Below are 25,485 nucleotides of genomic sequence, written 5' to 3'. Positions count from 1 at the left end.
ACCTCATGGCTTGGTTTTTGCTCTGACATGCACTGTCAACTATGGGAACTTATATAGACAGGTGTGTGGCTTTCCAAATCTTGTCCAATCAATTGAATTTAACACAGGTGGACTCCAATCAAGTTGTAGAAACATCTCAAGGATGATCAATGGAAACAGGATGCACCTGAGCTCAATTTTGAGTCTCATAGCAAAGGGTCTGAATACTTATAAGGTATTTAAAAATATATGTTTTAATACATTTGCTAAAATTTCAACAACAATTTTTGTTATTCGCTTTGTCATTATGGGGTATTGTGTGTAGATTTACGAGGGGGGGAAATGAATGTAATCCATTTTAGAATAAAGCTGTCATGGGGTTTGAATACTTTCCGAATGCACTGTATATATATATATACATATGTATATATATATTAATATTATTTGTTTTATTATTATTATTTAATGAAACATTGAATTTGTCACGGCCGTCAACAGAAGTAGACCAAAGTGCAGCGTGGTGAGCGTACATATTCCTTTATTTATATGACGCCGACAAAACAATAAACAATCCAAAACAACCGTGAAGCTAAAGGGCTATGTGCCACAAACAAAGTTAACCTCCCACAAAGACAGGTGGAAAAAAGGGATACCTAAGTATGGTTCTCAATCAGAGACAACGATAGACAGCTGTCCCTGATTGAGAACCCTACCCGGCCAAAACAGAAATACAAATAATAGAACTAAAGAACATAGAATACCCACCCCAAATCACACCCTGACCAAACCAAATAGAGACGTAAAAAGGATCTCTCAGGTCAGGGCGTGACAGAATTTGGCCTTTTGCTATTAACTCATATATATACCACTACAGAGGTCCTTAAATTCAAAATCAAATAGCCGAATGGTCCTTGGCATAACCATCTTACAACAACTCCATATTTTAGCCTAATAGAAACCCAGGCTCGGGCCCTTAGACTCTAGGGGGATTATGGGAGACCTCACTACCGACACCAATAAACATGGTCTAATAGACACAAACACTGTACCAGAGTGTTCCCAAAATATTGAAAATATTGATGCAGTGACAGTATTTTATGTAATAACATTACATGTTGCATGTTGAACAGTGCAGTTATGTGCAGTGCCATGCAAAATGTGAGAAGGCCGTTTCAATTGCCTGTGGAAATCGCTGGACATATGAATATAGAAAGTGTAGACAGAGAAATATATCTACCCATGCATGCACATGCATAATAATTTACATTTCAAGTCGCTGAGAGCACAAAATGTGTTTATTTAAGCCTTTAATATTGTAATGGAAAAACTAAAGTCAATGATAGGTTGATGTGCCACACTGAAGGGTGATGGTGATGGAGACTATGGAGGGATGGGACGGTGCCAAGATGTGTCCAGCCAGCCAGCAGTCCATCAAGCCTTTTACGTCCTGAATGTCCATATTAGTCCACGTGGGACACTAAACGTATGGCCTGGTCCCTGTTGTATCGGGTTCCCTTCATTCCAAGACTCCTGGGTCTATTTCTGATCTCTTGTAAGGTGATAGCTTGTCCCTCATTCTGCCAGTCGCTTAACTTTTGCTTCAAACTCATCCCTCTCTCTCCCTCTCTCCCTCTCTCTGCCTCTACAAATCCAAACTTGAGGCTGTGGCTAAAGTTAGCACGGTCTACAGAGGTATATAAGCCCTCGAGGATAGGGGTTTAATGCGGCTTCACATCAGTCTCTTCTCTTGTTGACCATCCAAACCTCCATACATACCGTCTCGAGATGGTGAGTAACACCGGTCCTCACTTTCTGACTGCTTACCTGTCCACTACTCTGTGTGCTGTCGATGGGAACCTCCAGGAATTACACAGCATTTCCAGATTTTCTTGTTTTTCTATTTTAAGCTTTTTTGCTAGATTGAAAAAGAAATTATGGAACAACTTTTTAAAACTCAACTGTACTTTGGACTTTTTTGGGTGGTGACATTTTTAGACATTTTGTGTAAAGCTGTTCCTGGATATACAATATCATTCACAGGATCTAAACATTTTGTTAACACTTTATTAACAACATTTATATAAAAGATGCTGTAAAAGGTTAGATACCTGAGGATAATTAATGTTTTAATACATCCACATTCAAAAACATCTCTGAGCCAGAGAAAGATTGTTCCTGAACTGTTCTGAGAACATTTCAAGAGCTAGGTAGTAAGGGATGTTAAACTACATTTAAGACATAGTGGCAGGATTTAATGGTGGACCACACATATTCACCCCACATCACACTGATAGTCAGATCAAAGACTGTAATGCTAGATGGCAGACGGAACAGTGTACTGGACCTACACACAAGGACATCCACTCACCTGTCCCTGACCAGGAACAGCTTGACACTGAAGTCAAAGGTCACTAATTGGCCTCCTGAGGGCTACAGCTGCAGGATGAACAGACCTAGAAGGTCCCATTGTTAAGCAGTTGATGTGTTTGTCCTTCAGGCACCCAAGAAGGCCAAGAGGAGGGGAGCAGCAGCAGAGGGCGGTTCCTCCAACGTGTTCTCCATGTTTGAGCAGAGCCAGATCCAGGAGTACAAGGAGGTGAGGATTTCTTAACACGCTATGCAACACCTCATCACTTTTACACCTTAAAATGTCAATTGGACAGATTTCCTTTCAACTCCCTATCTGGGCTGAGAGTGAGTGACTCTAGTCTGGCCACCAGTCAGTTTCATTGTAACCTAATTCTGCTGTAGAGTGGCTGAAATAGTTGCTAACACTGAAACAGACAGGCACAGCGGCTAAATTGATACTGTTATAATCATGAGTCAATCATGGTGTACTGTTTTTCCTTGTTTCATTAAAGGAGCGAACCCCAAATTAGATTTAGGGGGCTGGCCTCTGATTGGTAAATTCTCAGTGCAGTTGCTATTTTGTCTGTCCCCCCTCTCTCCCAACTTAAAAAAGCAAAGAATGTCATGAGGAGAAGCTCTGAAGTTTCTGTAACCTTTTGAAGCTCTCCAGGCCTCCCTCTCGTCTGAGCCTTCAGCTGTCACTCAACCTCTCATCTTAAGTCCTCTGCTGCTGAGGGCTGCATGATTAAGTATGGCAGGACAACTGGGCCCTGGCTGGCACTCTGCACACAGAGGAGAGGGGAAGGGCAGTGAGGGGGGCGGGGATGAATGGGGGTGGCTGGGGGGGATGGGGGGTGGACAGGGGGAGAACAGGTGGGGACAGAGGGGAACAGAAGGGGTGGGGGGGCACCTTCTTGAGCTTCTGATAAGGTCTAGAGTTTGGAAGGCAGGTTAGTGTACCTGATTATGAGGAGAGGAAGGTTGGAGAGGTGAACGGTATGTAGATGAAAGACGGAGGGTAGAAAGTGGAAGGAGTGTAGGGAAGGATACTGTGTGTATGGAAGGATAGATAAGGTCAGGAAATAGGGATCTGGAAGTAGGTGGGAGATTGTATATGATAGTATGTGTTTTCAAAAGTGTTGTCAAGGGATATGGGCACAGACTTGACGGTGGGAATTCTTGCTGCTGTAAGTGATACAGACTTCTTAAGTATCACTTGGGGAATGTCTGACATCATCATTGGGACAGTCTTAACACTTTGCAATGATGGGGGGAGTGTGTGTGCATGTGTGTGAGTCAGGAAGATGGATTACCAGCTGCTTTTTTAAGTTCAAGATCAACCATGGGGGTCCTCTTGGGTTTCATAGATGTAAGAGATGAGGTCCAGAGACAAGCTTGGACAGTGGAAGAAGGATTTAACAGGTGTAACTTAATGAGCTCTCCCTAAATGAACGTGTAAGAATTTCAATTTCTTCTGTTCTTTTTAGGTCTCGCCTAACAAGGGTTACATAGCATTGTGCCATAAATAGGCAGCACCTGGCACTTAAATGACCATAGTTGACAGAGGTGTCTCTAAGTTGTATGGAGTGCACATGCTACCCACGTCCCACTACGCACAGGACTGAACCCCCCCTCCTCCACTTCCCACTACGCACAGGACTGAACCCCCCCTCCTCCACGTCCCACTACGCACAGGCCTGAACCCCCCCTCCTCCACTTCCCACTACGCACAGGACTGAACCCCCCCTCCTCCACTTCCCACTACGCACAGGACTGAACCCCCCCTCCTCCACTTCCCACTACGCACAGGACTGAACCCCCCCTCCTCCACTTCCCACTACGCACAGGACTGAACCCCCCCTCCTCCACGTCCCACTACGCACAGGCCTGAACCCCCCCTCCTCCATGTCCCACCACGCACAGGACTGAACCCCCCCTCCTCCACGTCCCACTACGCACAGGACTGAACCCCCCCTCCTCCACTTCCCACTACGCACAGGACTGAACCCCCCCTCCTCCACTTCCCACTACGCACAGGACTGAACCCACCCTCCTCCACGTCCCACTACGCACAGGACTGAACCCCCCCTCCTCCATGTCCCACCACGCACAGGACTGAACCCCTCCACGTCCCACTACGCACAGGACTGAACCCCCCCTCCTCCATGTCCCACCACGCACAGGACTGAACCCCCCCCCCCCCCTCCTCCACGTCCCACTACGCACAGGACTGAACCCCCCCTCCTCCATGTCACACTGGGGATGACAACTTGGCAGACTCTGGTGACTGGTGTTCATGTCATGCCAGACATTATCTGTCTTCCTCAATTCTTCCCTCCCTCCTTCCCTCCTTCTCAGGCTTTCACAATCATTGACCAGAACAGAGACGGTATCATCAGCAAGGATGACTTGAGGGACGTGCTGGCCTCAATGGGTGAGCAAGGGTTACATTTAAGACCTTTTAAGATTCTGAGGACATATTATGTGACTGACTTGTCTCTATTAAAAGTGCGCCTTAGTATGTCCACAATGTCCAATATGTACTGTATATGTGTGTATGTGTTTGTGTGTGTGTGAGAGAGAGAGATAGATAATGGTGCTAGCTAACCTCCACTCCCTCCCTGCTCTGTAGGCCAGTTGAATGTGAAGAATGAGGAGCTGGAAGCCATGGTCAAGGAGGCCAGCGGCCCCATCAACTTCACCGTCTTCCTCACCATGTTCGGAGAGAAGCTCAAGGGTGGGTCTATAACTCACTGTACTTGCTTGCTTTATTTCAGTTGCACATCTCCTAATTTATGAATTTGACTCTGTTAGGCTCACTGTCTAACTTGTTATAACCAGGTTATAATCGCTTCAAAGTGTTAGTGGCTTTCTAAGTACACTCCCATATCTGAGGACATTGCATGTGTCTTGCTGTCAGTGTAACATGCCTGACTGACGCTCTGTGTGTCTCAGGTGCTGATCCCGAGGATGTCATCGTTAGTGCTTTCAAGGTCCTGGACCCCGAGGCTACCGGTTTCATCAAGAAGGAATTGTGAGAATATTTCCTTCCTTATTTTACAGTTGTAGTAATGAGTGCACTCCATAACAGAATCCACAGCTTCATGAATGTTTCTGACTTTGTCTCCCTCTCTCTCTCTAGCCTTCAGGAGCTCTTGACCACTCAGTGCGACAGGTTCTCTGCAGAGGAGGTGAATACATTTCTAATCATTCAGTTTGAATATCATCATGATCTCTCGTTGTCCCTTGACTTGGCGAGTGGCTGACCCTTCTTCTCCTCCCCTCAGATGAAGAACCTGTGGGCTGCCTTCCCCCCAGATGTGGCCGGCAACGTAGACTACAAGCAAATCTGCTACGTCATCACACACGGAGAGGAGAAGGAGGAGTAATGAAACAGACTGAAGAAAAGAAAACAGCCTCCCTTGCCATTCTACCTTCCTGCTCCTCTCTTCTTCCTTCTATTCTCTCATACCTACCTTCTCTTTATGTGTACTCATGTGCTCTGTCTCTCACTCACACAAATTCTCTAAAAGACTCGTCTCTACTCAAGACATTTGTGTGAGAGCGGGTGCTCATGGGTTGTCTATGTTTGTTCGTGGGGATATGGGATTATTTTCAATAAAAATGATCTTTTAACATCTCCATCTCTTTCTCATCCGCTTTCCCTTCCCTTAACCCTCTTCCTCCTTTTCATCTCTTACTCCTATCCATCATTGGTTGTTTCCCCAGTCTCTCTGTTAGAAGAAATGCACACAGCAAGTCGTATTCCACTGCTGTGGTATGGATGTGTAAACCCCAAGGTGAAATGGAGCACCAGTCTTTGCCTCAGCTGCAACAGCTCAGAGGTTAGACCTGGAAGTCCTTTCACTCCCCCTTAATTTAACTCTCAGATGGGCAAATAAACCAAACAGAGGGATATCATTCTATAAATATTGTAGAGGTTATCTCCTGTAGATGAGGTGGGAAAATAGGAGATATTCTAAGAAGGAATGAGGCTAGAGAAAAACATGGTCTCCTTAAAGTGACGGCTACGTTTTTCTCAAGAAGTGAGAAAGGCTGCTAGAGAGAAGAGAAAGGACCCAAAGAAAACACTCGTCTTCACCTCCTTTCCCTCCTCCCTTTCCTCCTTTACTTCTACCTCTTTGTTTTCTATAAGCTCCTTTGTTTTCTGCACCTGGACTAGCTTTAGTCTGCCAGAAACTCCTCTGTAATGAATAAAAGGGACTAACTGTGAATAAAAGCTCTTATCTTTTGTACCCTATTGTCTCTGTTCATGAGTGGTTCTGGTAGAGTGGGATTGAGAAACAACAGTGCTGGTGTATTTCCTGTGCTGTGTGCATAGGGGGAAGAAATACAAATTGTCTGAGACAACCAAAACCTTACCCGCACACTAGGCTCATTTGTAAAGACAGCAATCATACACCTTTACTGCCCCCTGCTGGACCATAGACTGTCTGAAATATTAAGTTTTTACAGAATGGAAAAAATGTTCATGCACAGCTCATTGGGAGAATGCGGGCTATATCAATATGAAACAAGAATGCAATACAGCGCAGGGTTCTTTAATATATTATGGTTTATTATTCATCACAACTGTCATTATCATTAATTAAATACATCATGTGTAGATTTTCTTCTGCAGGTAAGGAATGCATTTCATTATCTAGGATTTTATTTTTCCACCAATAACAGTTGCATGTAAACTTAAAACAACAAAAGACATACAGTTGGGGAGAAACCATGACAAAATAGAAAAACATAAAAGCAACAACCTTTAAAAAAAATCAAATCAGTGGGACGCTCCCGATTAAAAGCAATCAAGCTCAAGGATTTCAGGACCAATGCAGAAATGCACTCAGGACCTAAGTGTCTCTGTTGACTCATCCTAGCTATTTCAGGCGTGAGGACTGATTCCAGATCCAGATCAGTTTGGGAGCAATGACAGGATGACTGTCATGACCTCTTGATGACTCAACACAGAATTGAGGACCTTAAGGAAACTACCCAATTGGATGAAGCCAGGGCCTGCTTGGAGAAATATTGCTCTATCCTGATTGGTTCTGTAGCATTCTCAGGGTTCTCCAACGTCTAATTATTGCCATGAACACTACTGATCTCAGCAGTGGCATTGCTGGCCGTCAGTGCTGCTGTTTGACAACATGCTTTGTGAACAGTAAGATTTGCATAAACATGTTCAGGTCATCTTCGCTGACTCTACTCTGATCCAAGTGATTTTGAGAAGACTGGAAGCAAAATGTGGAGGAAGAAGGGGGAAAGCAGAGGCTTAAAAAAATAACATGAGTTGGGGAAAAAAGACAAATAGTGAACACAAAAGGACATTTTGGCTACGGTTACACTAAAGACCCTCCTCTCCTACAAAAACAGTACAGAGAACCAGTGTTAAGAGATTCAACGGTTTCCACCAAGGAATGGTGTTACAGTAACTAACTGGCACTACCCATCTATTGTACAGTATACATATGTTACATAACACTGTGTGTGAGTGGGTTAGGGAGTTATCAAAACATCATTATGGTGGTTGGTTACAACATACTGGCATGACAAAGACAACTTCAGATCTTCAATTACAACCCTTGTCAGAGTTGACTAAACGCCTCCCAGTATCTTATACAGTACTTTATGACCTTCGGCTCACTCAAATTATGTCATATCTGAAATATTCATGTGAATCTTAGTTGATGGTCATTCCCCTGTTCTTCAATCACTGTCAGGTTTAATACTGTAATAAGGTAAATGGAGAATTGTGGACCTAACATTACCCATAGCTACCACAGTAAACTTGAAATATGAAATGACATAAATAGGATTTGTTATCTTAGAAGATGAGGACAAATGTGCAATAATGAAATCAAAACAGCCATACCAGTATCTAAAAAAAAAAACAATACTTAACATTATCCTCCTTAAACTGGGCTTCACATCACCAGCCATCCTTCCAGTTAACCAGGTGTATACTTTACTCGCATAGAAAAATAGCAGTCAGATCCAAAATAAAGAATACATATATAATATCTGATTAAATTAACCAACTTTGTACATAAATACATCATAGCCTGAAGGTCAGAGTTCAGAGGTTAATGCTACATTGGCACGCCTCACCCGCCCAGCACCAAGTGGCTTCCTTTGGGTCCTAAAGGCGCAGCTGTAAGAGGTGAAACTATCCCATAGAGATGGAAAGAGGCCTCATTGTATCTGTGCCATTATGGCATCTGTGACAGCTTCATTGAGGCAATCTCCATTTCAAAGTAGTCCATTTTCTTCTTCCCGATTGGCCGATCCCTCCTGGTTGCACGACTCCAACAGGGTCACCAGTAGGGATCGGTCAATGAAGTTGGAAGTCCCATCCAGTTGACTACATTCAAATGGCGGAAGCCCTCATGGCCCTGCTCATGCTAAAATGGCCTTTTGGCCACTAGAGGCCGCTATCATTCTCTATGAACTATCCAGATGAGATTCAACAACCTACCTACCTACCAAACAGGAGTGTTAACTTAAGTTTCTCAAACCACTCTAAATAGATCACATTCCAATGGGTTAACTTACTAAAAGCCTCACCCTAATTAATATTTGGCTAAATAAAATATATATTATTTAATTTATCATAAGCAAAAAAATAACAGATGGACATTTGGTCTGACGGGCAGATTCAGAGTTGTCATTGAATGCAGAAGGACCCTCCCTCGCTAAACTACCAGTATCTATTATCATCTCCCACTATAAACATATTCAAGAGAAACTTGAAGACCAAAAAAATAATTACATTCTAAAATTAAATCACTCCCTGTGTTGTTAGGGAGGTGCCATCCTGATCCATGCATGTCTGTCTGTCAAGGCTCAGAATGTCATGTTCATTTCTCCCTCTCCTTACAAACCCTCCCTATCGCAGTGTACATCTCTCCATTTACCTGTTGGGATTATATTCCTCTGTCACTGGTCAGAGGACTAGAGATCAAGAGATGAGAGAAAGGGGGAAGAAAACAAGCAACTCAAAAAAGAGGAAGACAAAGACATGAGAGAAAGAGCAGAGAAACTGGGTGGCAATATTTAACGGTAACACAGCTCACTACGCTACTAAGGCACACACTCACACAACACTTAACACTACAATAAATAGGCCCTCCCAGACATCCAAATACCATAGGACTACCAGCAATCACGGTTTTCAGTGCCTGGGTTTGAGATATTTTTCAATTGTTTACTTTTTTCTGCAGGCATTCCGGTTGGACATCTGACCACAAACTGGACATGACAGGGCATTATGGGGAACGACTCAAGGATCCTACATGGATTTAGGATGTTCTATTTACACCCAATCTATAACTCCCACCTACCTACTCTATGTCCAACGGCTTGTCTGTCTACCAGCTTTAGTCTGATAAAAACTAAATCAAATAAAAAACTAAATGAGAAAACAGTTGTGAACCACACAGACAATTCTCCAGTTGCAAAAGGAAACGTGTCCCATCTTAATTATTCAAACTCATTGATGAAGAAAGCATGGGGGGGTTGTATGGGGGGGCATGACCCCTGGGGCGCTAATAAAACCATGATCCAGGTGTCTCCAAAATCATCCTGACTATATGTAGTCCTCAAGATGCACTATACAGGAGGCCTTCTCCTTTTCTCTCTCTCGTTCCACTTCTGGGGGTCTTTTTTCTTCTTCCATGTTCTCTTTTTTTCCATCTCCGTTTTCTTTCTGAAGGAATAACAGGATAAACTAGGCCGAATCTCTTGGTGCTGTGGCTCCATTCTTATCTTCTTCCTCTCCTCCCCCTCTGTCCTTTTTCTTCCCCCCTTTCTCCTTTTTCTTCTCTTTCTCTGCCCGCTCCTTCTCCTTCTTCTGGCTCTCCTTGTCTGCTTTGTCCTTCTTCTTCTCCTTCTCTTTCCTCTTCTCCTCCTCCTTCTCTTTCTTCTTGTCTTCCTTGCTCCTCCTCTTCTTCCTGTCATCCTCTCCTCCTGTAGCTGCTGCTCCTCCTCCTCTCCCTCCGTCTGGGAACGGGGGCAGAGGGGTGTTGTTAGCGGTGGGTGATGGGATGGTGGGTGTGATCTGCTCAGAAGTGACTTTGGGGGAGAGGGTGTTGGGTGGTGTATGGTGTACTGGGGCTGGGGCTGATGCACCAGGCTGGCTCTGTGCTGAGGTCTGGGCTGGGCCAGAAGAGGGGCCTGGACCAGACCCTACCAAAGGACTCTGAGAGGCAGGCGCCCTAGCTACAGAGCCACTAGACATGGGTGGTTTGTGGGCGGGGCCTCTGGGTGGGCTTGAAGCTGCCGCTGAGGGGTTCTGTCGCTGCATGGCCTCCATCTCAGAGGCCCCAGAGAAGGAGCCCTTCTTCTGAGAGCGGAAGGGGGTTTTGGACTTGCGGAAGCCGGGGAGGGAGAGCAGGCTGGAGGAGGCCCTGAGGGGCCCTGGAGGGGGGATGGACCCCAGGAAGGAGAAGCTACCCCCGGAGCTGATGGCGGAGGCCCGACGCTTGTGCTCGTGGATGTCCCGTGTCCCGTGGAGCCTTCGGACAGGCTGGTGGGTCAGTTCGCCCCTGGACTCCCTCCACTTCCTTACCTGAATACTGCACTCCCTCTCGATCAGAGCCTCGGTCACCGCCAGGGACACCACCTACACACAGACAGAGACATACAGAGGAAGTCATCAAACCAGATCTAGACACACAGACAGTGAAACGTCAGTTGACTCGTGTCAATGAGTCAGAGTAGGAGTATGTTTAGAGAACATGTGTATGTGTGTGTGTATGTCTGTATACACTGTTTACAGTCTCACCTCCTGCACCAATAGGTCCTCTCTGACAGACTCAGGTGGGATGTTCCTGAGGCGCTCCATGGTTTCATACATGCCCTGGACCTCCCGCAGTTTATCCACAGAGCCAAGCATCTGCTTGAGCAGCACCAGGCCCACACGGAACACTATCTTCACTCCTAGAAAACAGCACAGTTAGACAATAGTTAGCTACAGCATCATGTGCACTGTGTGTGTGTGTGTGTGAGAGAGAGTGTCTTACCCTCACAGAAGAACATGTCCCACACACGTAGCACACAGGACCACGGCAGGGTGCGTGAGAAGACACACATGAACCATTCGGTCATGTAGAGAATGGGGTCTATCTTAAACTTCTTCAGGTGACGGTAGGCCATGGGACAGACACGACGTAGCAGAGAGAAGAAGATCTCTCCATCCAACTGGATTGCTTCCTAAAAGAATGAGGAGTCGTCTCAATGTAGACCAAAGAAGAAGATACAGTGTGTGTGTTTGTTCATTTACTCACCAATCCAGCGCTATAGTATCCAGGCAGGTACGTCTCACAGATCTGCACCAGACACCAGAAGGCATGCTGCAAGTTGGGAATAAACACATACCACATTATAAACACCTAGCCCCATCCCACTACTTCATCATTCTATAACATTGTTCCCATTCTCCTCCACAGTCCCCTCTCTGTGTTCCCCAGCAACCCCTCACCTCAGCAGGCATGTGCATGAGCAGAACAGCAGCCACCGGGGCCTGGGCCTGGCAGTATCCCTCTTCAGGTCTGTACACTGTGTAGGCTTTCAGTACCCGGTACAGATCCTGCTGCCTGGAGGCCACACCAGAAGAGAACAGACAGTTAAGCACACATGCACTCAAAGTACATTTTGATTGTACATGTCAGTGTGCTCTACATGGACTGAACAAATCCTATTATACGTCAGTACAGCATGGTCATTTACCCGTGTCCACCGCGAGCAGCAAACATCTCATGGAAGGGGAACTGTCTATGCAGGTCCTTCTCTATAATGTCCAACCATTTAGGGTCTCCCTGCTCCCTCTCCAACTCCTACAGAGATTAAGAAAGAAAGAAATGTTCAAAGCATTTCTAATTGAGCAACTTTAAAGCAACGTATCTAGTTGGAGCAGCATAATATGGAACAGGACTGAGTATAACTAGGCCTTTAACAAAGCATGTCTGTGTCAGAGTGAAAGCAGAGAAAAGGAAGGAAAAGGGTTTATCTGATATGATCTGTCTAGACCCCCAGGTCTGTGAAGGTAGACCCAGTCAGGCTGGATTACTGCCCAGGATAAGAGGCTTAGAGCTGGGGAGGTCTCTGCAGCCCCTAATAAACACCCCTGGAGATCTAACTGGTCTAACGAGCCACAACTCCTCCCCATCGCATTAACTACTGTTCCAGTTAGTCTGTCTACCTAGAGGTCACTGAAGAATTTCTGTACTCAAATACGCTCTTTTGATTACAGTGACAGTTTGACTACAATGACCCTAAATAGAGGCTGTAGGAATGATGGCCTCGGATTTGAATGGGTGAAGAGTACACAGGCAGAGTTAGTCTTTTTTGAGTGTCTGCTTCACAATAGACATGTTTTGCATAGTGGAAGTGTGAGTATGAAGACAGAAAGGGTGTGGGTTAGTGGCAGTACCTCAAACTTGCCGGGGTTGGAGTCCAGGAGCTCCTTGCTGTTGGAGAGCAGCTGCCAGGCTTTAGCCCTGAGAGAAGAGGGGATCCCCTTCCTACAGCGCAACTTCACCTGGAACACACACATACACTTATGTTATACACACATACAATGTATGTAATAGATATATAATCTCATACCATACATAGACAGTTGTAGCTAAGTACCTTTTGGAAGCGTCTTGAGACCCATTTGTCCCAATTGTTGAACATGTCCAGCCATTTCAGCTCTCTCTGCCGTGCTACATCAACTCTGATGTCCTTATCACTGTAACACATGGAGAAAGAGTTAACAACAAACACCAAGACACACATGCATGTCAACCACACTGTGCATGTAAGACAGTGTATTTATTCCTTTCCAGGGATTTTTCTGCCATTGAAATCCTTGGGCAGGGCACCTAATTATAATTTTTTTATATATAATTGAAATATATTTTCAGGATGGAAAAACGCTTCCACTGTCAACGTAAATGACTTAACCAGATCGGATTACTGAAACTGACAATGTTTGTCCTCCATTGTGCAGCACTTACACTGGTGCTAAGTGTCTGGATGATTCCTTTCCTCTGGATGAGGAGAGCACAGCAGAATGATGCCGCCATCATGGCGATTCACAAGAGTCTGTCTGAAGAAGACTCCAAGAGTTGCTTCAATTAGAAGTTCAGCATAATTCAGGATAAAGTGTATCGAAAAACTCCAAGAGGAGATGGAACACATAGCACCCATTACCACGTCTTCATCCCCCCTACATTGACTGACCAGATGATCCAAGCTTATCATGCCAACCCCATGAGTGGTCATCTTGGAGTTTACAAGACCTACCAAAGATTACAGGAGGTGGCTTACTGGCCAGGCTTACGGGTTGATACCAAGAAGTTTGTACAGCAGTGGGAAGTCTGCCAGAAATACAAACCAGACATTGGCAGACATGCCTGGAAACTGCAGAAGACATGGTGAACCATCCCAATGAAGTGCTGGGAATTTACCTCATGGGACCTTTTCCTCCCAACCGGGAAGGAATTTTTATTGGTGGTAGTGGACTACCACACACACTGGTTGGAGTTGTTTCCCCTCCGCAAAGCCACTGCATCCGCCATTGCTCTAATTCTGCGAAGGGGGGTCTTTACCAGATTCGGGATTCCAGACCAAATTCTCTCTGACCGAGGTCCGCAGTTCATATCAGGAATCTACAAAGAACTCAGTACCTACTGGGGTGTAGCTGGCAACTGACCACGGCCTACCATCCTCAGACCAACCTCCCCGAGAGGGTAAACCGCACCTTGAAGGAGATGATTGCTTCATTCGAGGGGGGGGGGGGGGGGGGGGGTCAGCATCTTCCTGAGTTTCGCTTTGCACTGAAATCCGCAGGCCAGTAGATTTCTGGGGTCACTCCCGCCGAACTCCACCTGGGAAGACCACTAAAAGGTCAGATGGACAGAGTCTTGCAAAGTTCCAACGTTTCACCTGACTGCTCAGCATTTGATGCAGTCCAAAAGCACCACACCTTGCTAGCCAGAGTGGAGGCCAGCAGAATCAAAGCCAAACAACGACAGGTCAGAAACTATTACAAACATAGACGAGAGTTTACCACCACATGCTGGTGTCTGGGTCCGTTATCATCTGTCAAAGGCTTCCAAACAGTCCACTGCCAAGCTAGCTTCAAGATGGAAAGATCCATACCGTGTGGTGCAGCAGTTGGGGCCGGTGAACTACTTCGTCTGTTTGGAGGACACTTGGGAAGATGTCAGGACGGTGCATGTTGTTGACCTAAAGCCCTGCTACCCTATGGCAGAGGAGGCAAAAACAACACCTGCAGGAACTCTTCTTGGAGGAGGACTTCCCTGGTTTAGTGTCGGAGGAATCTGAACCTGCCAAAACCTGCATCCTCTCTGTTTCTACAGGCTTTGGCGAAATCCTGCACGGAGCCTTCACCATGCCCTGCCACTTTAAGAGCGCATCAGCAGTCAGGTAGGAGGAAATAACGATAGCTCTTCCGGCTCTCTGTGAAGAGCTCTCGGTTGGCGCGGCAGTTTGACAGTGTGTGCAACTCTGCAGAAGTATTGTTTATTTTCAGCATGCTTAGTTGTAAAGTGTTTAAGTCGATCACTGGTGTTACCGCTCTAGGTCGTGGTTGTAATCTTTTGGGACCGCTCCTGTCATTGTTCGCATGGAGTAGTAACAACATTGTTGCAAAGCTTTGAAAAACAAACCATCAGGTGTATCAGACAGACAGTGTAACTGCAAGCTGCTACACTCTAGGCAGTCTCTTCTGCTGATGTGTGTGGGTCTGGTAGTGGTACTCTATCTATTCTACTCTTTTCCTTTCAGCAGCGTTAATACCTGCCTGGCGCCCGAAAAAAATCTTTATCTTTACCCCTCTCTAGAAATACCGCTACAAAGTACGTAGAAAAGATAATGGACCTATATATATGTATTCTTATTTATAATAGAATCTTTGAGAACTAACATCATCAAAATAAAAGCTAAAATTACAAAAACAATTAATTGAACAGTATTAACTTTGTTATTATGTTTGAGCAAAAGAACACAGCATTAGAAATGTCAAAATGCATAGAATTGCAGGTAAATCACCTTAAACTGCAAAAATGTTCATTTTTGCAGTTCATTCAGTAGATTCCAAACAGGAGCAATAGTTGTTTTAAATGGAAGCTGTGCGACCTGAGCTTCTTTAAAAGGAATACTCATCTACAGATTTATAATATACTTCATATTATATGCTCATTTACAATATTTCTGTCCTACACTACTCTCTCACACACAGACACCCTTTGATAACGACACTGAAGGGGACAGGTTTAATCAATACCAAACTAAATCAATAAAACAGAAAACAGAAGAGGAAGTGCACTTAGAGACTGTCCGAGGGGAGGGGCAAGATACGTTCTCTAGAAAGAGAGGGAAATGAGTGGCTGGGCGAGGCACTGTCAGTACATATTGTGTCACAAAAGCGCTCTCAGCACTATCTATCTGAGTCACACAAAGGAGAGATGAAGGACAGACCGATAAGTTTAGAGTGGATATAGGGAAGACTGGACAGAAAGGGTGGGGAGGGAGAGATCACTTAGGGCAAGCTGGGTGACTCGGAGAAGATGACCAAGCCAGGAAAGACGGTTGATTGTCAAAGACTCCAGCCACCCAAGTCATAGAGTTCTCTCTGCTACCGCACGGCAAGCGGTACCGGAGCATCAAGTCTGGGACCAAAAAGCTCCATAACAGCTTCTACCCCCAAGCCATAAGACTGCTTAACAGTTCATCAAATGGCTACCCGGAGTATTTGCATTGACCCCCTTTTGTTAATTATACGTTTTTGCACAGACTATGTACACTCACTGGACTCGAACCACACACTCACACATACTACACTGACATTCCAACACACACATGCATATTGACGCTACACATACACCTTCACATTATGCTTCTGCTACTCTCTGTTTAGATCTATGCATAGTCACTTTACCCATACCTACATGTACATATTACCTCAAACCCCTGCACAGTGACTCGGTACCCTTTGTATATAACCTCATTATAGTTATTTTATTGTGTTACTATTTTTCCTTTAGTTTATTTAGCAAATGTTTAACTTTTTTTCATTTTTCTTATATATATATATTTTTTATTCTGCACTGTTGGTTAAGGACTAGTAAGTAAGCCTTTTACGGTAAGGTCTACAACTGTTGTAGTCAGTGCATGTGACAAATATCATTTTCTTTAAGAGAGAAAAAAACAAACCAGTGTAATTGCCCATCTACAGTCAGAGTGAAGACAACCCCCTCCCAAACTGGACACCCCCAGATTAGTATTTGACATGGGTGTGTGCATAGAGTGAGGGTGTGTTTTTGTTTTACCATGCCCACCTGCCCTCGCTGTACTGGGTCCCACCGAGGAAGCCATATTTGTCAGTGCGTCTGACAGCCAGGCCGTTGATCTCTGAGTCTGACCCGATAGAGCTTCCATCCTCCCCCAGGCCAGACAGAGACTCCAGGGTCCCTGACATCATGCTGGCTGACTCCAGGTAGCTGAGGGTGTCTGGGGCTGGAACTCTGGGGTAGGACAGGGAGAGGGAGACAGGTTCCTGGATCGCTGGAGGGCTGGGGTGCCCTGCTCTGGAGGGGGTGTTGGGTAGCTCTGCCCTTCTGGGAGATTGGCTTGAGGTCTCAGGTATGGGAGACAGGCTGGGGGTGTCCAGTTTGGGAGGGGGTTGAGGGTTTGGGTGAGGGTTTTGGCTTTCTTCTGGTGGCTGAGGATTTTGTGCTTCAGGGGCTGCAGCCGCTTGGGTGGAGTCTGGAGGAGGGGGAGTGTAAGTGGGGGCAGGAGGAGGGGGAGATTGCACCATAGACTGAGGCTGAGCATAATCAGTAGCAGGATTAGTGTTCACAGTGACATGAACACTGGGGTAGAGATTAGGGGTGAGATTAAGACAGGAGGAGGGGCTGGTAGTCTGCTGTGTTACCTCCTGTACCTCTTGCTCACTGTGGGCCTGTGTAGGGCACTCTGAGGGGGCATTTAACAGCTCCTTGCCCCCTGGGTTACTCAGTTTCTGCTTTACAGCCAACACTGGGCTGGCCCCTGCCTCCATGTCTGTCTCCTTCACTCCCTCCCTCTGCCGCAATGCTACATCTTCAGGTGGGATGGCAGGAGTATCTAGGGCTATTACAGGTAAGGGGGCAGGTCTCTCTGGGGGTATTAGAGGTGGGGGCACTGGAGTCTCTGGAGTTAACGCTGATGAGACGCGCTTGGGGGGACTCGGTGGAGGTCCTCTCCCCCCTCTCTTGGGAGAAGGAGGGTGAGAAGGAAGCGTCTCTCCTGGTACAGTTAATGTCAGAGAAGCTTTGTCACCGTACAGAGAGGACTTGGGGATGGGGTTCTCCTTAGGGGGCTCTGGGGTGGTGCTGCTGGGACGAGGGGGGGCAGTAGAGGGTATGGGGAAGGAGGGGGCAGCATGTGTGTCACCTATAGCTGGAGGTGAGGGGATTAGGGTGGAGATTTCAGCCATGGCGCCTCCTTATTTTCTCCTTGACAGATGGAAAGAGAAGACAGAAAGGTTTCATTAGAAACCAAAGTTAACAGAACTCTTAATCATGATCACATGGAAACAACCTCTCCAAATTTCCATAGTGTATTAGAGAAAATTATGTTGGACTGATGATAATAAATAATACAGAGGCCATCAGTCCCTGCCCCACACTTTTCAGACAAGTTTTTCACACAAAAAAAGTCCTTGCTTCCACAATGTTAAATGAAGAAGTTGGCTGTATATTTCAAAATCATGGACATTATTTGAGAGATAGGCTAATGCCCAAAGCTTTATTGGCTACTATATTGGTGGAATTGCAGTTTTGAACAGTGGGGATGATTCTAATAACAGACAATGAAAACCAGCTAAAATTAAACTAACACAGTTCCCTATATCTGAAAAGAGGACATTGGATTCATTACACACCAACCTCCAACTCTATGTCTTCTATTTGATATTTAGTTAGTGGACATGGATTTGGATTTTTCGAATTATTGCCCATTGGGGTATTTTCAACAAGCACCATCTCCACAATACAGTAACAATACAGTAATAGGTAGAATTATGCATGTCTATCTGAGGTTTCACTTAATGTTGTTCAATATGATGATTTGACCTGTGTTATTTACTTCACCCAAACCCACCTCTCCATTTCTGCCCAATATCTATCCAGTGTCATCGAACACTGAAAATCCACGGACAATCTACAGAGCTAGATGTTGACAATGACATGTCTACAATTCAAATACATTGTAGAATACATTCATTCAAAAGACTGCCTGGCCCTAACGATCAACTCAGGTGTGGCCACAAACACTATCAAGTGCATGCACTAACAAAACAAGCACAACAGTCAGACAAAATTACCTTCGCTAGCAACCACCGATACAGTACCTTATTTCTTCTACCAAGATTACGGACATTATATTTATATTCCGCTGATCTAAGCAGGTTGGTTTGCTAACTAGCGTTAGCCAACACGCTACCTATCTAACTACTATAGCTACCTAAAAACGAACGATTGTGTTTTCATATCCTCTCGAGGACTCATTCAAAGCAACACAACTTCCCGATTCAACCACAGGAAAATTATATTGTTGCCTAACAGGCATCTTAGTTTTCTAGTTAACTAATGGTCCACTCCCCTCCCTGTCGTCGGGGCCCTGCCTGACCATTGGGTCCACGGCCTTGCCCATCCCTTCCCTCGCCCGTGTAAACTTACGCACGGCCCGCGTGTCTACGTGATCCGTCCGCCTGGACGCCCAGGGCAGGGGGTTTGTCCGCGGGCCCCCCACAGCTCCGGTCCGCTAAACTCCTCCGTTCAATGAAAACACGACAATGAGAAGCTGGAGTGTCCAGGCAACAAAAGGCAAATAAATAGATAACGGCTGAGCAGGTTAGGAGGCGCAATGTCCCCCAAAACTAGCGAGCTAGTTAGCCTAGCTTGCTGGCTAATGATGTTATGCGGGTGTTGTTAACCTAGATACATAACTGACATAACTGCAGAGAGTTTAAATCTTACAAATGTATATCATTTTACGACCAAATGTTATTCCTTTCTCCCAAACTGTCCTTCACAATCAGTGTGGTCGTGCTGCTGTTAGACATTTAGCACAAATCGCCTGCATTTCCTACTGCTGACAGCCACGTGCGCGCTCCTGTTAGTGCGATCGGGCACTCACGCGTATAGGCATAATAGGGACCATCTGTCAACACGAGTGCAGAACATGGCAAAGAAAATAATATCAGGTTAAACTAGAACTAAGTACAAAGTATTTGTCTCATATTATCTTTCATTTTCAAATATGTTGTTGAATCTGTATATGCACCATTTGATTGAACTAAACTATCCTCTGTTTTTTCCACGGTACCATACATTTGCCAGATTGTCGCTGTCTCTCAGTACTCTGCTTCCCTCTGCTGTTGGTATAAGGCCATTACTTTTTAGAATTATACCTACAGCTCTACGATTTAACAGCAGGTAGCACAAGACTTTAGGGGCAGGTACCAAGTCAATGTGCGGGGGTACAGGTTAATCGAGGTAATTTGTACATGTAGGTAGGGGTAAAAGTGATTATGCATAGATAATAAACAGCGAGTAGCAGCAGTGTAAAAACAATGGGGGGTCAATGTAAATAGTCCGGGTGGCCATTTTATTAATTGTTCAGCAGTCTTATGGCTCAGCAGTCTTTTGGTACTCTTTCCCAGATCTGTGCATCGACACAATCCTGTCTCGAAAAATTCCTTCGACCTCATGGCTTGGTTTTTGCTCTGACATGCACTGTGAATTGTGGGACCTTATATTGACAGGTGTGTGCATTTCCAAACCATGGCCAATCAATTAAATTTACCCCAAGGGGACTCCAATCAAGTTGTAGAACCATCTCAAGGATGATCAATGGAAATAAGATGCACCTTAGCTCAATTTCGAGTCTCGAACAAAAGGTTTGAATACTTATCTGATTTTGCCTTGTCATGATGGGGTATTGTGTGTAGATTGATGAGGGGGAAAAAGTATTTAATCAATTTTAGAATAAGGCTGTAAAGTAACAAAATGTGGAAAAAGGGAAAGGATCTGAATACTTTCCAGATGCACTGTACATTTGACAGTAGTACCATGTACAACAGAGGAGGCTGGTGGGAAGAGTTATAGGAGGACAGGCTCGTTGTAATAGCTGAAATTAAATTAACGGAACGGAGTCAAACACGTGGTTTCCATGCGTTTGATGTTCCATTCATTCTATTGTGTACTTCAGGGGTGTCAAACTCATTCCACGGAGGGCCTAGTGTCTGCAGGTTTTTGGTTTTTCCTTTCAATAAAGCCCTAGACAACCAGGTGTGGGGAGTTCCTAACTAATTAGTGATGTTAATTCATCAATCAAGTACAAGGGAGGAGCGAAAACCCGCAGACACTCGGCCCCCCGTGGAATGAGTTTGACACCTGTGGTGTACTTGGTAGGGTTTGGAAGTCATAAGCGTTACTCAATTGTTATTGTCATTGATCCAACCCAGCCACTTACAACTCTCTGAGTAAAGCTCAACTAGCACAGGTCTTATTTATTTATTTCACCTTTATTTAACCAGGTAGGCCAGTTGAGAACAAGTTCTCATTTACAACTGCGACCCGGCCAAGATAAAGCAAAGCAGTGCGACACAAACAACAACACAGAGTTACACATGGAATTATTATTCCACTACCTAAGAATAAAAAATCTGCATTCACTGGTCCTAATAGTCATCCTATAAGCTTGCTGCCTGTGTTAAGTCAATTATTGGAAAAAATTGTATCTGTACAAATCAAGGATTATTTCTCATGTAATGGTCTGATAACGGGTTTCCAGCATGCACACATAGAAGAGCATTCTACGAGTACGGCCTTAGCACAAATGACAGATGATTGGTTAAAGAGTATGGATGACAGGAAGTAAGATGGTGCAGTGTTGCTAGATTTTAGTGCTGCTTTTGATGTAATTGATCATGAACTGTTACTTGTTAAACTCAAATGTTATGGATTTAACCCTTGTGTAGTCTTAACATTCTGTATACTCGCCTTTTTCTAAGGGTCAAAAATGATAAAGCAGCTTAATTGAATTTTAAACCCCAAATCTATTTTGCACAAAGAAACAACCTGTCATTTATCACAAACTTTGTGAATATCTGGGTTTTCCCTCTTCACAATGCAGAAAGACCGCATTTAATCAGTGGACACCACTCGTTTTTATTACAACACACCTGTCATAATTGTTTTATTTACTAAAGTAGAGGTTTATTATTATTATTGTTATTGCTAAAGGTACTGCATAGGTGTAAACATACATTTTTTAACAAGCGATAGTACTTGTATAGCCTAAGAAAGTAGCAGAAATGTGCAGAAAGTAGTTTTGAATGCATTTTATTGAAGGGAAACAATAACAGTTTTGAACTTTTTTGGCAACATAGTGATATATTCTTATATACTGTACAATGAGGAATTCAACTATAAAATACAAGTCTTCTCCCATTTTTTGAACCCTTTCTCCCACCCACAAGGTGTATAAACAACAACAATAAATAAGAATAAAATAAGATCATAGATACAAAACAAAAATGTGATGAACATAAATCAATCAATTCTAATTAGCACATGTAGGACAGTATGCAAGTGTGTGTGCATGGACGTTGCAGATGTATTTCTCACATGTGCAGGACATAGTATTTGTTTTACAGTCCTTCTTTGGGGGCATAATTGGCATCTCCTCCTCTTGCCTGCCCCAGCTGCAGCCTCAGGTGGATCAGGACAAGATTCAGCCTCCTGAACAGCTTTCACATGTGCTGCAGAGGCTGCTGCGTGGGGGAGGCACTCCCTTCTTTGAATGTGTGGGGTTACAAGTGCCTTTCCCAGGTGCTCCAGGAACACCCTACTCTTGTTCCGCTTATCAGGCATCCAGGCAGGGTTGATCTTGTTCCATATCACAAAGGCATTGTATGAGGACACATCAATGATGTTATGGAAGATGACCAGGGGCCAGCAGGCAGTCATCCTCCTGCAGCTGTAAATTCCAGCTGTGGCTTCCTGTCCTCACGATCACTGATCTCAGCTGTTTTGAGCACTGTGCTCAGGAGGACCACATTCTTGTTCCTATTTGGGAGGTAAGAAACTAGAGTGGTGGTGGGGGTGAAGGCAAACTTTGATGAGAAGGCCTCTCTCCCCCTTGTTGCGAGGAATGCAGGGGGGAGCTCAGGCTTGTTCTTTCGAACTGTGCCAACCATGGTGGTCTTCCTCTTCAGGAGCTGCTGGCTAAGTTCAAGAGGTGAAGAAATTGTCACACGTGACATTGTGCCCCCTCAGTCCATCTATCACATCAACCACAACCTGCATCCCCTGGTTCTTCTCCGGGCCTCCACCGGTCGGCTTCCCTGTGTAGACTTGCATCTTCCAAGTGTAGCTGGATTGTGCGTCACAGGCCACCCATATCTTGATGCATACTTTGCTGGCTTGCTGGGCATATACAGCCGGAAAGGACAGCGACCTTTTGACAAAAGAGATTACTATCAGTAATTAGTATCAGTGTCACAGAAAACAATCACATAAATCAATGATATTACAGAAAAACAATAATAAAATTAACTGTGAAAATCACTTACATTACAGATATGGAAATAAACATTTACCTCTGAATGGAACCAGTTGCTCATCCACTGTTACTTCAGGCTGAGGGTTGTAGAGGTACGGCAGACGCTCCACCCACTTCTCCCAGACCTCTCTTATGGCTGCCAGTTTGTCTCTCACACGTCTTGCAGGTCTTGGCTCACGATTATCAAATCGTAGCATTCTTGAGAAAGTATGAGAGACTTTCAGTGGCATCGTGGCACGGAAAATCACCCTTCTACTGCATCCCAGAGACTACATGTAGCCTTGCCTCGGGACCTATACACACCCGCTAAGATTAGCAGCCCTATGTAGGCACGCAGGTGTTGTGGTAATTTTCCTGTATTACTCGAGAGAGAGAGAGAGAGAGAGAGAGAGAGCCAACCACACACAAGTCAGAGTTAAATTATATATTCCATCTTTAATATATATACAAGCTTCACCAAAGCCCTTTTTTGACTCTCAGATCAATTCAGTGTCTATAAATGAATTCTCTGAGAGTGCTTACAAAACAATTCTTAGTTTCATTTATAGCCAAGATACACCCCTCTCAACTTACAAAGAATCCTTTACCCGAAAGAGGAGTATCCTATCGCTAGACAGCATCAGCTATAAATCATCGTTCAGTTTGATCTCCCAAGACAAGGTTTAAATCTCATGCTTGGTACTTCACTGTCTACCAACCATTACCTCATCCAATGGCATATATCAATTGTCATTTCTAGATATTCCCAAACCTGGACAAACTCCAAATCAGACAGTGAGCCTCAGGTCAAATACTAGGTCAAGATAAGGGCAACCTCAGAGGGGAAATACAATGGTTCCAAACACTGCCAAACTCCTTCCCCCTATGAGAAAAGTAGGGAGTGACTGACGTCCAGACATTGTATGAGATAACTAACTGGTTCCCCAATTAATAACTCCATCCCGTCACATGGTTTAGGAATAGTTACAAACAACGTTCCCATAAGAAACCAACATTCCACTCTGTCCTCCTCCCCTTCTGATATTCTACTTAGCACCACATGGTTTAACATATACATTGACTTATGAAGACAAGCCTGACCTCTCCCCTCTCTGGCCCCAAGTTACTAATCCCTAGCTCAGAAGATTCTAATGACAAGTATCTCACAAGCATATGATGAAAATAACATCTTATCTATCTATGTTAACCTTGCTAAATCTGATTCTGCCACGACACAGGTCAATCTCATCCATCCTTTTCCAGTTGTCTCCATATTTACAGAAACCCTCCAAATTTGTCATCTCCAGGATTATGTTTTCAATGGCTGGTGTGATGAACATGTAGAATGTTGAGGCAATGTCCTGGGCAACTGCATGTCTTGTGGGCCCTGGGGTCATCCTTATGACATTTTGTGCTGCCATCCTGCCCTGGTTGTCATATGGTGAAAAGGACCATGTTATTTTGCTGTTCTTTGACAAAAATGTCTCTCTTTCAGTTTGGGGGATTTCTTCATCTGAAGATGATGCATCATGCTCTGGGTTGTACTCTTTCCCATCTTATTCTTCAGATACTTCCTCCTCTTCTAAATCATTGTTCTCTTGTTCCTCCTGGACATCTGAAAATATCAGATCTACAACCTGTTGGGCACTGAAACGTGCACTCATGGTTCAGCAAAGAGAGAACTGGAGGGACTGTCATTTGCAGCACCTTTATAGCCTCATTCCCCATTAGTAAACAATGCTTTCAAGAAATTTTTATTTTGTCAGAAATGTGTTTATTTTGTCTGAAATTGTTTTTATTTTGTCTGTGAAGTCATGTGTGGGGTCGTGCAGGGGTCGTGGAGGGGAGATGCTGCACATGCACAAGAACGTTTTAGTTTTGTCTGAGTTCAATCAATAGCACACATAATCTCCATTTCTCATTGTGTGTATGTGTGTGTGTGTCTTTGTGGTTTTTGTGGTGTGTAAATTATTTTATAACTGCTGGGTCAAAAATGACCCTAAGACAATCTTTGTACCCTAAGACAATCTTTGTACCCAGCTTTCATGGAAATATGAACAAAGGTGATGTTTCACTTTTTCTAATGCTGGGGTCACTCTAGGAAAAGTCATCAAATTTCAAGTTGGTTTTCTCTGCTGTTAAACATAGTGGCGGGTCATTTCTTACCCTTAAGACAACACAAGGGCTAAGTCTGCATCTCTATCATGGATGGAAAGCTATCTATCAAGGAGAAGACAAAAAGTGTTCCTTAATGGTAGCTTTTCAAACAGAAATATATACACTGTGGTGTTCCTCAAGGAAGTTGCCTAGACCCAGTTCTCTACTCTATCTTTACTAATGATTTACCTTCAGTAATGAACAAAGCAAGAGTGGTCATGTACAGTGGGGCAAAAAAGTATTTAGTCAGCCACCAATTGTGCAAGTTCTCCCACTTAAAAAGATGAGAGAGGCCTGTAATTTTCATCATAGGTACACTTCAACTATGACAGACAAAATGAGAAAAAAAAATCCAGAAAATCACATTGTAGGATTTTTAATGAATTT

At 44.5% G+C, this 25,485-nt stretch overlaps 2 protein-coding genes across 3 annotated transcripts; one reads left to right on the top strand and one right to left on the bottom strand.

Moving 5' to 3' along the window:
* The first annotated feature begins 1,687 nt into the window (after positions 1-1,687).
* Positions 1,688-6,560, top strand: LOC120034559 (myosin regulatory light chain 2, skeletal muscle isoform type 2-like). Its single transcript, XM_038981158.1, has 7 exons — positions 1,688-1,767; positions 2,477-2,575; positions 4,687-4,762; positions 4,961-5,065; positions 5,284-5,362; positions 5,471-5,519; positions 5,616-6,560. The coding sequence occupies exons 1-7, from the start codon at positions 1,765-1,767 to the stop codon at positions 5,715-5,717; spliced, it is 513 nt and encodes a 170-aa protein (XP_038837086.1). The 5' UTR covers positions 1,688-1,764; the 3' UTR covers positions 5,718-6,560.
* A 334-nt stretch (positions 6,561-6,894) lies between these two features.
* LOC120034185 (TBC1 domain family member 10B-like) lies at positions 6,895-19,482 on the bottom strand. Of its 2 annotated transcripts, none has more exons than XM_038980652.1 (10): positions 19,071-19,482; positions 16,680-17,846; positions 12,973-13,072; positions 12,770-12,877; positions 12,067-12,173; positions 11,819-11,933; positions 11,625-11,690; positions 11,361-11,550; positions 11,123-11,277; positions 6,895-10,960 (listed from the first exon to the last, which is right to left on the bottom strand). In XM_038980652.1, exons 2-10 carry the CDS (start codon positions 17,825-17,827, stop codon positions 10,067-10,069), a joined length of 2,883 nt encoding a protein of 960 aa, XP_038836580.1. In that variant the 5' UTR covers positions 17,828-17,846; positions 19,071-19,482; the 3' UTR covers positions 6,895-10,066. The 2 variants fall into 2 exon arrangements, with proteins under 2 accessions (XP_038836580.1, XP_038836581.1); XM_038980653.1 differs by having other exon boundaries at positions 10,067-10,960; positions 16,689-17,846.
* Between the last annotated feature and the right edge of the window lie 6,003 nt (positions 19,483-25,485).

The sequence above is a fragment of the Salvelinus namaycush genome, chromosome 41 (genome assembly GCF_016432855.1).
Source record: "Salvelinus namaycush isolate Seneca chromosome 41, SaNama_1.0, whole genome shotgun sequence".
NCBI classification, from domain to species: domain Eukaryota; kingdom Metazoa; phylum Chordata; class Actinopteri; order Salmoniformes; family Salmonidae; genus Salvelinus; species Salvelinus namaycush.
Note: the sequence above shows the minus strand (reverse complement) of the source record. Positions and strands in the feature narration are given on the sequence as shown.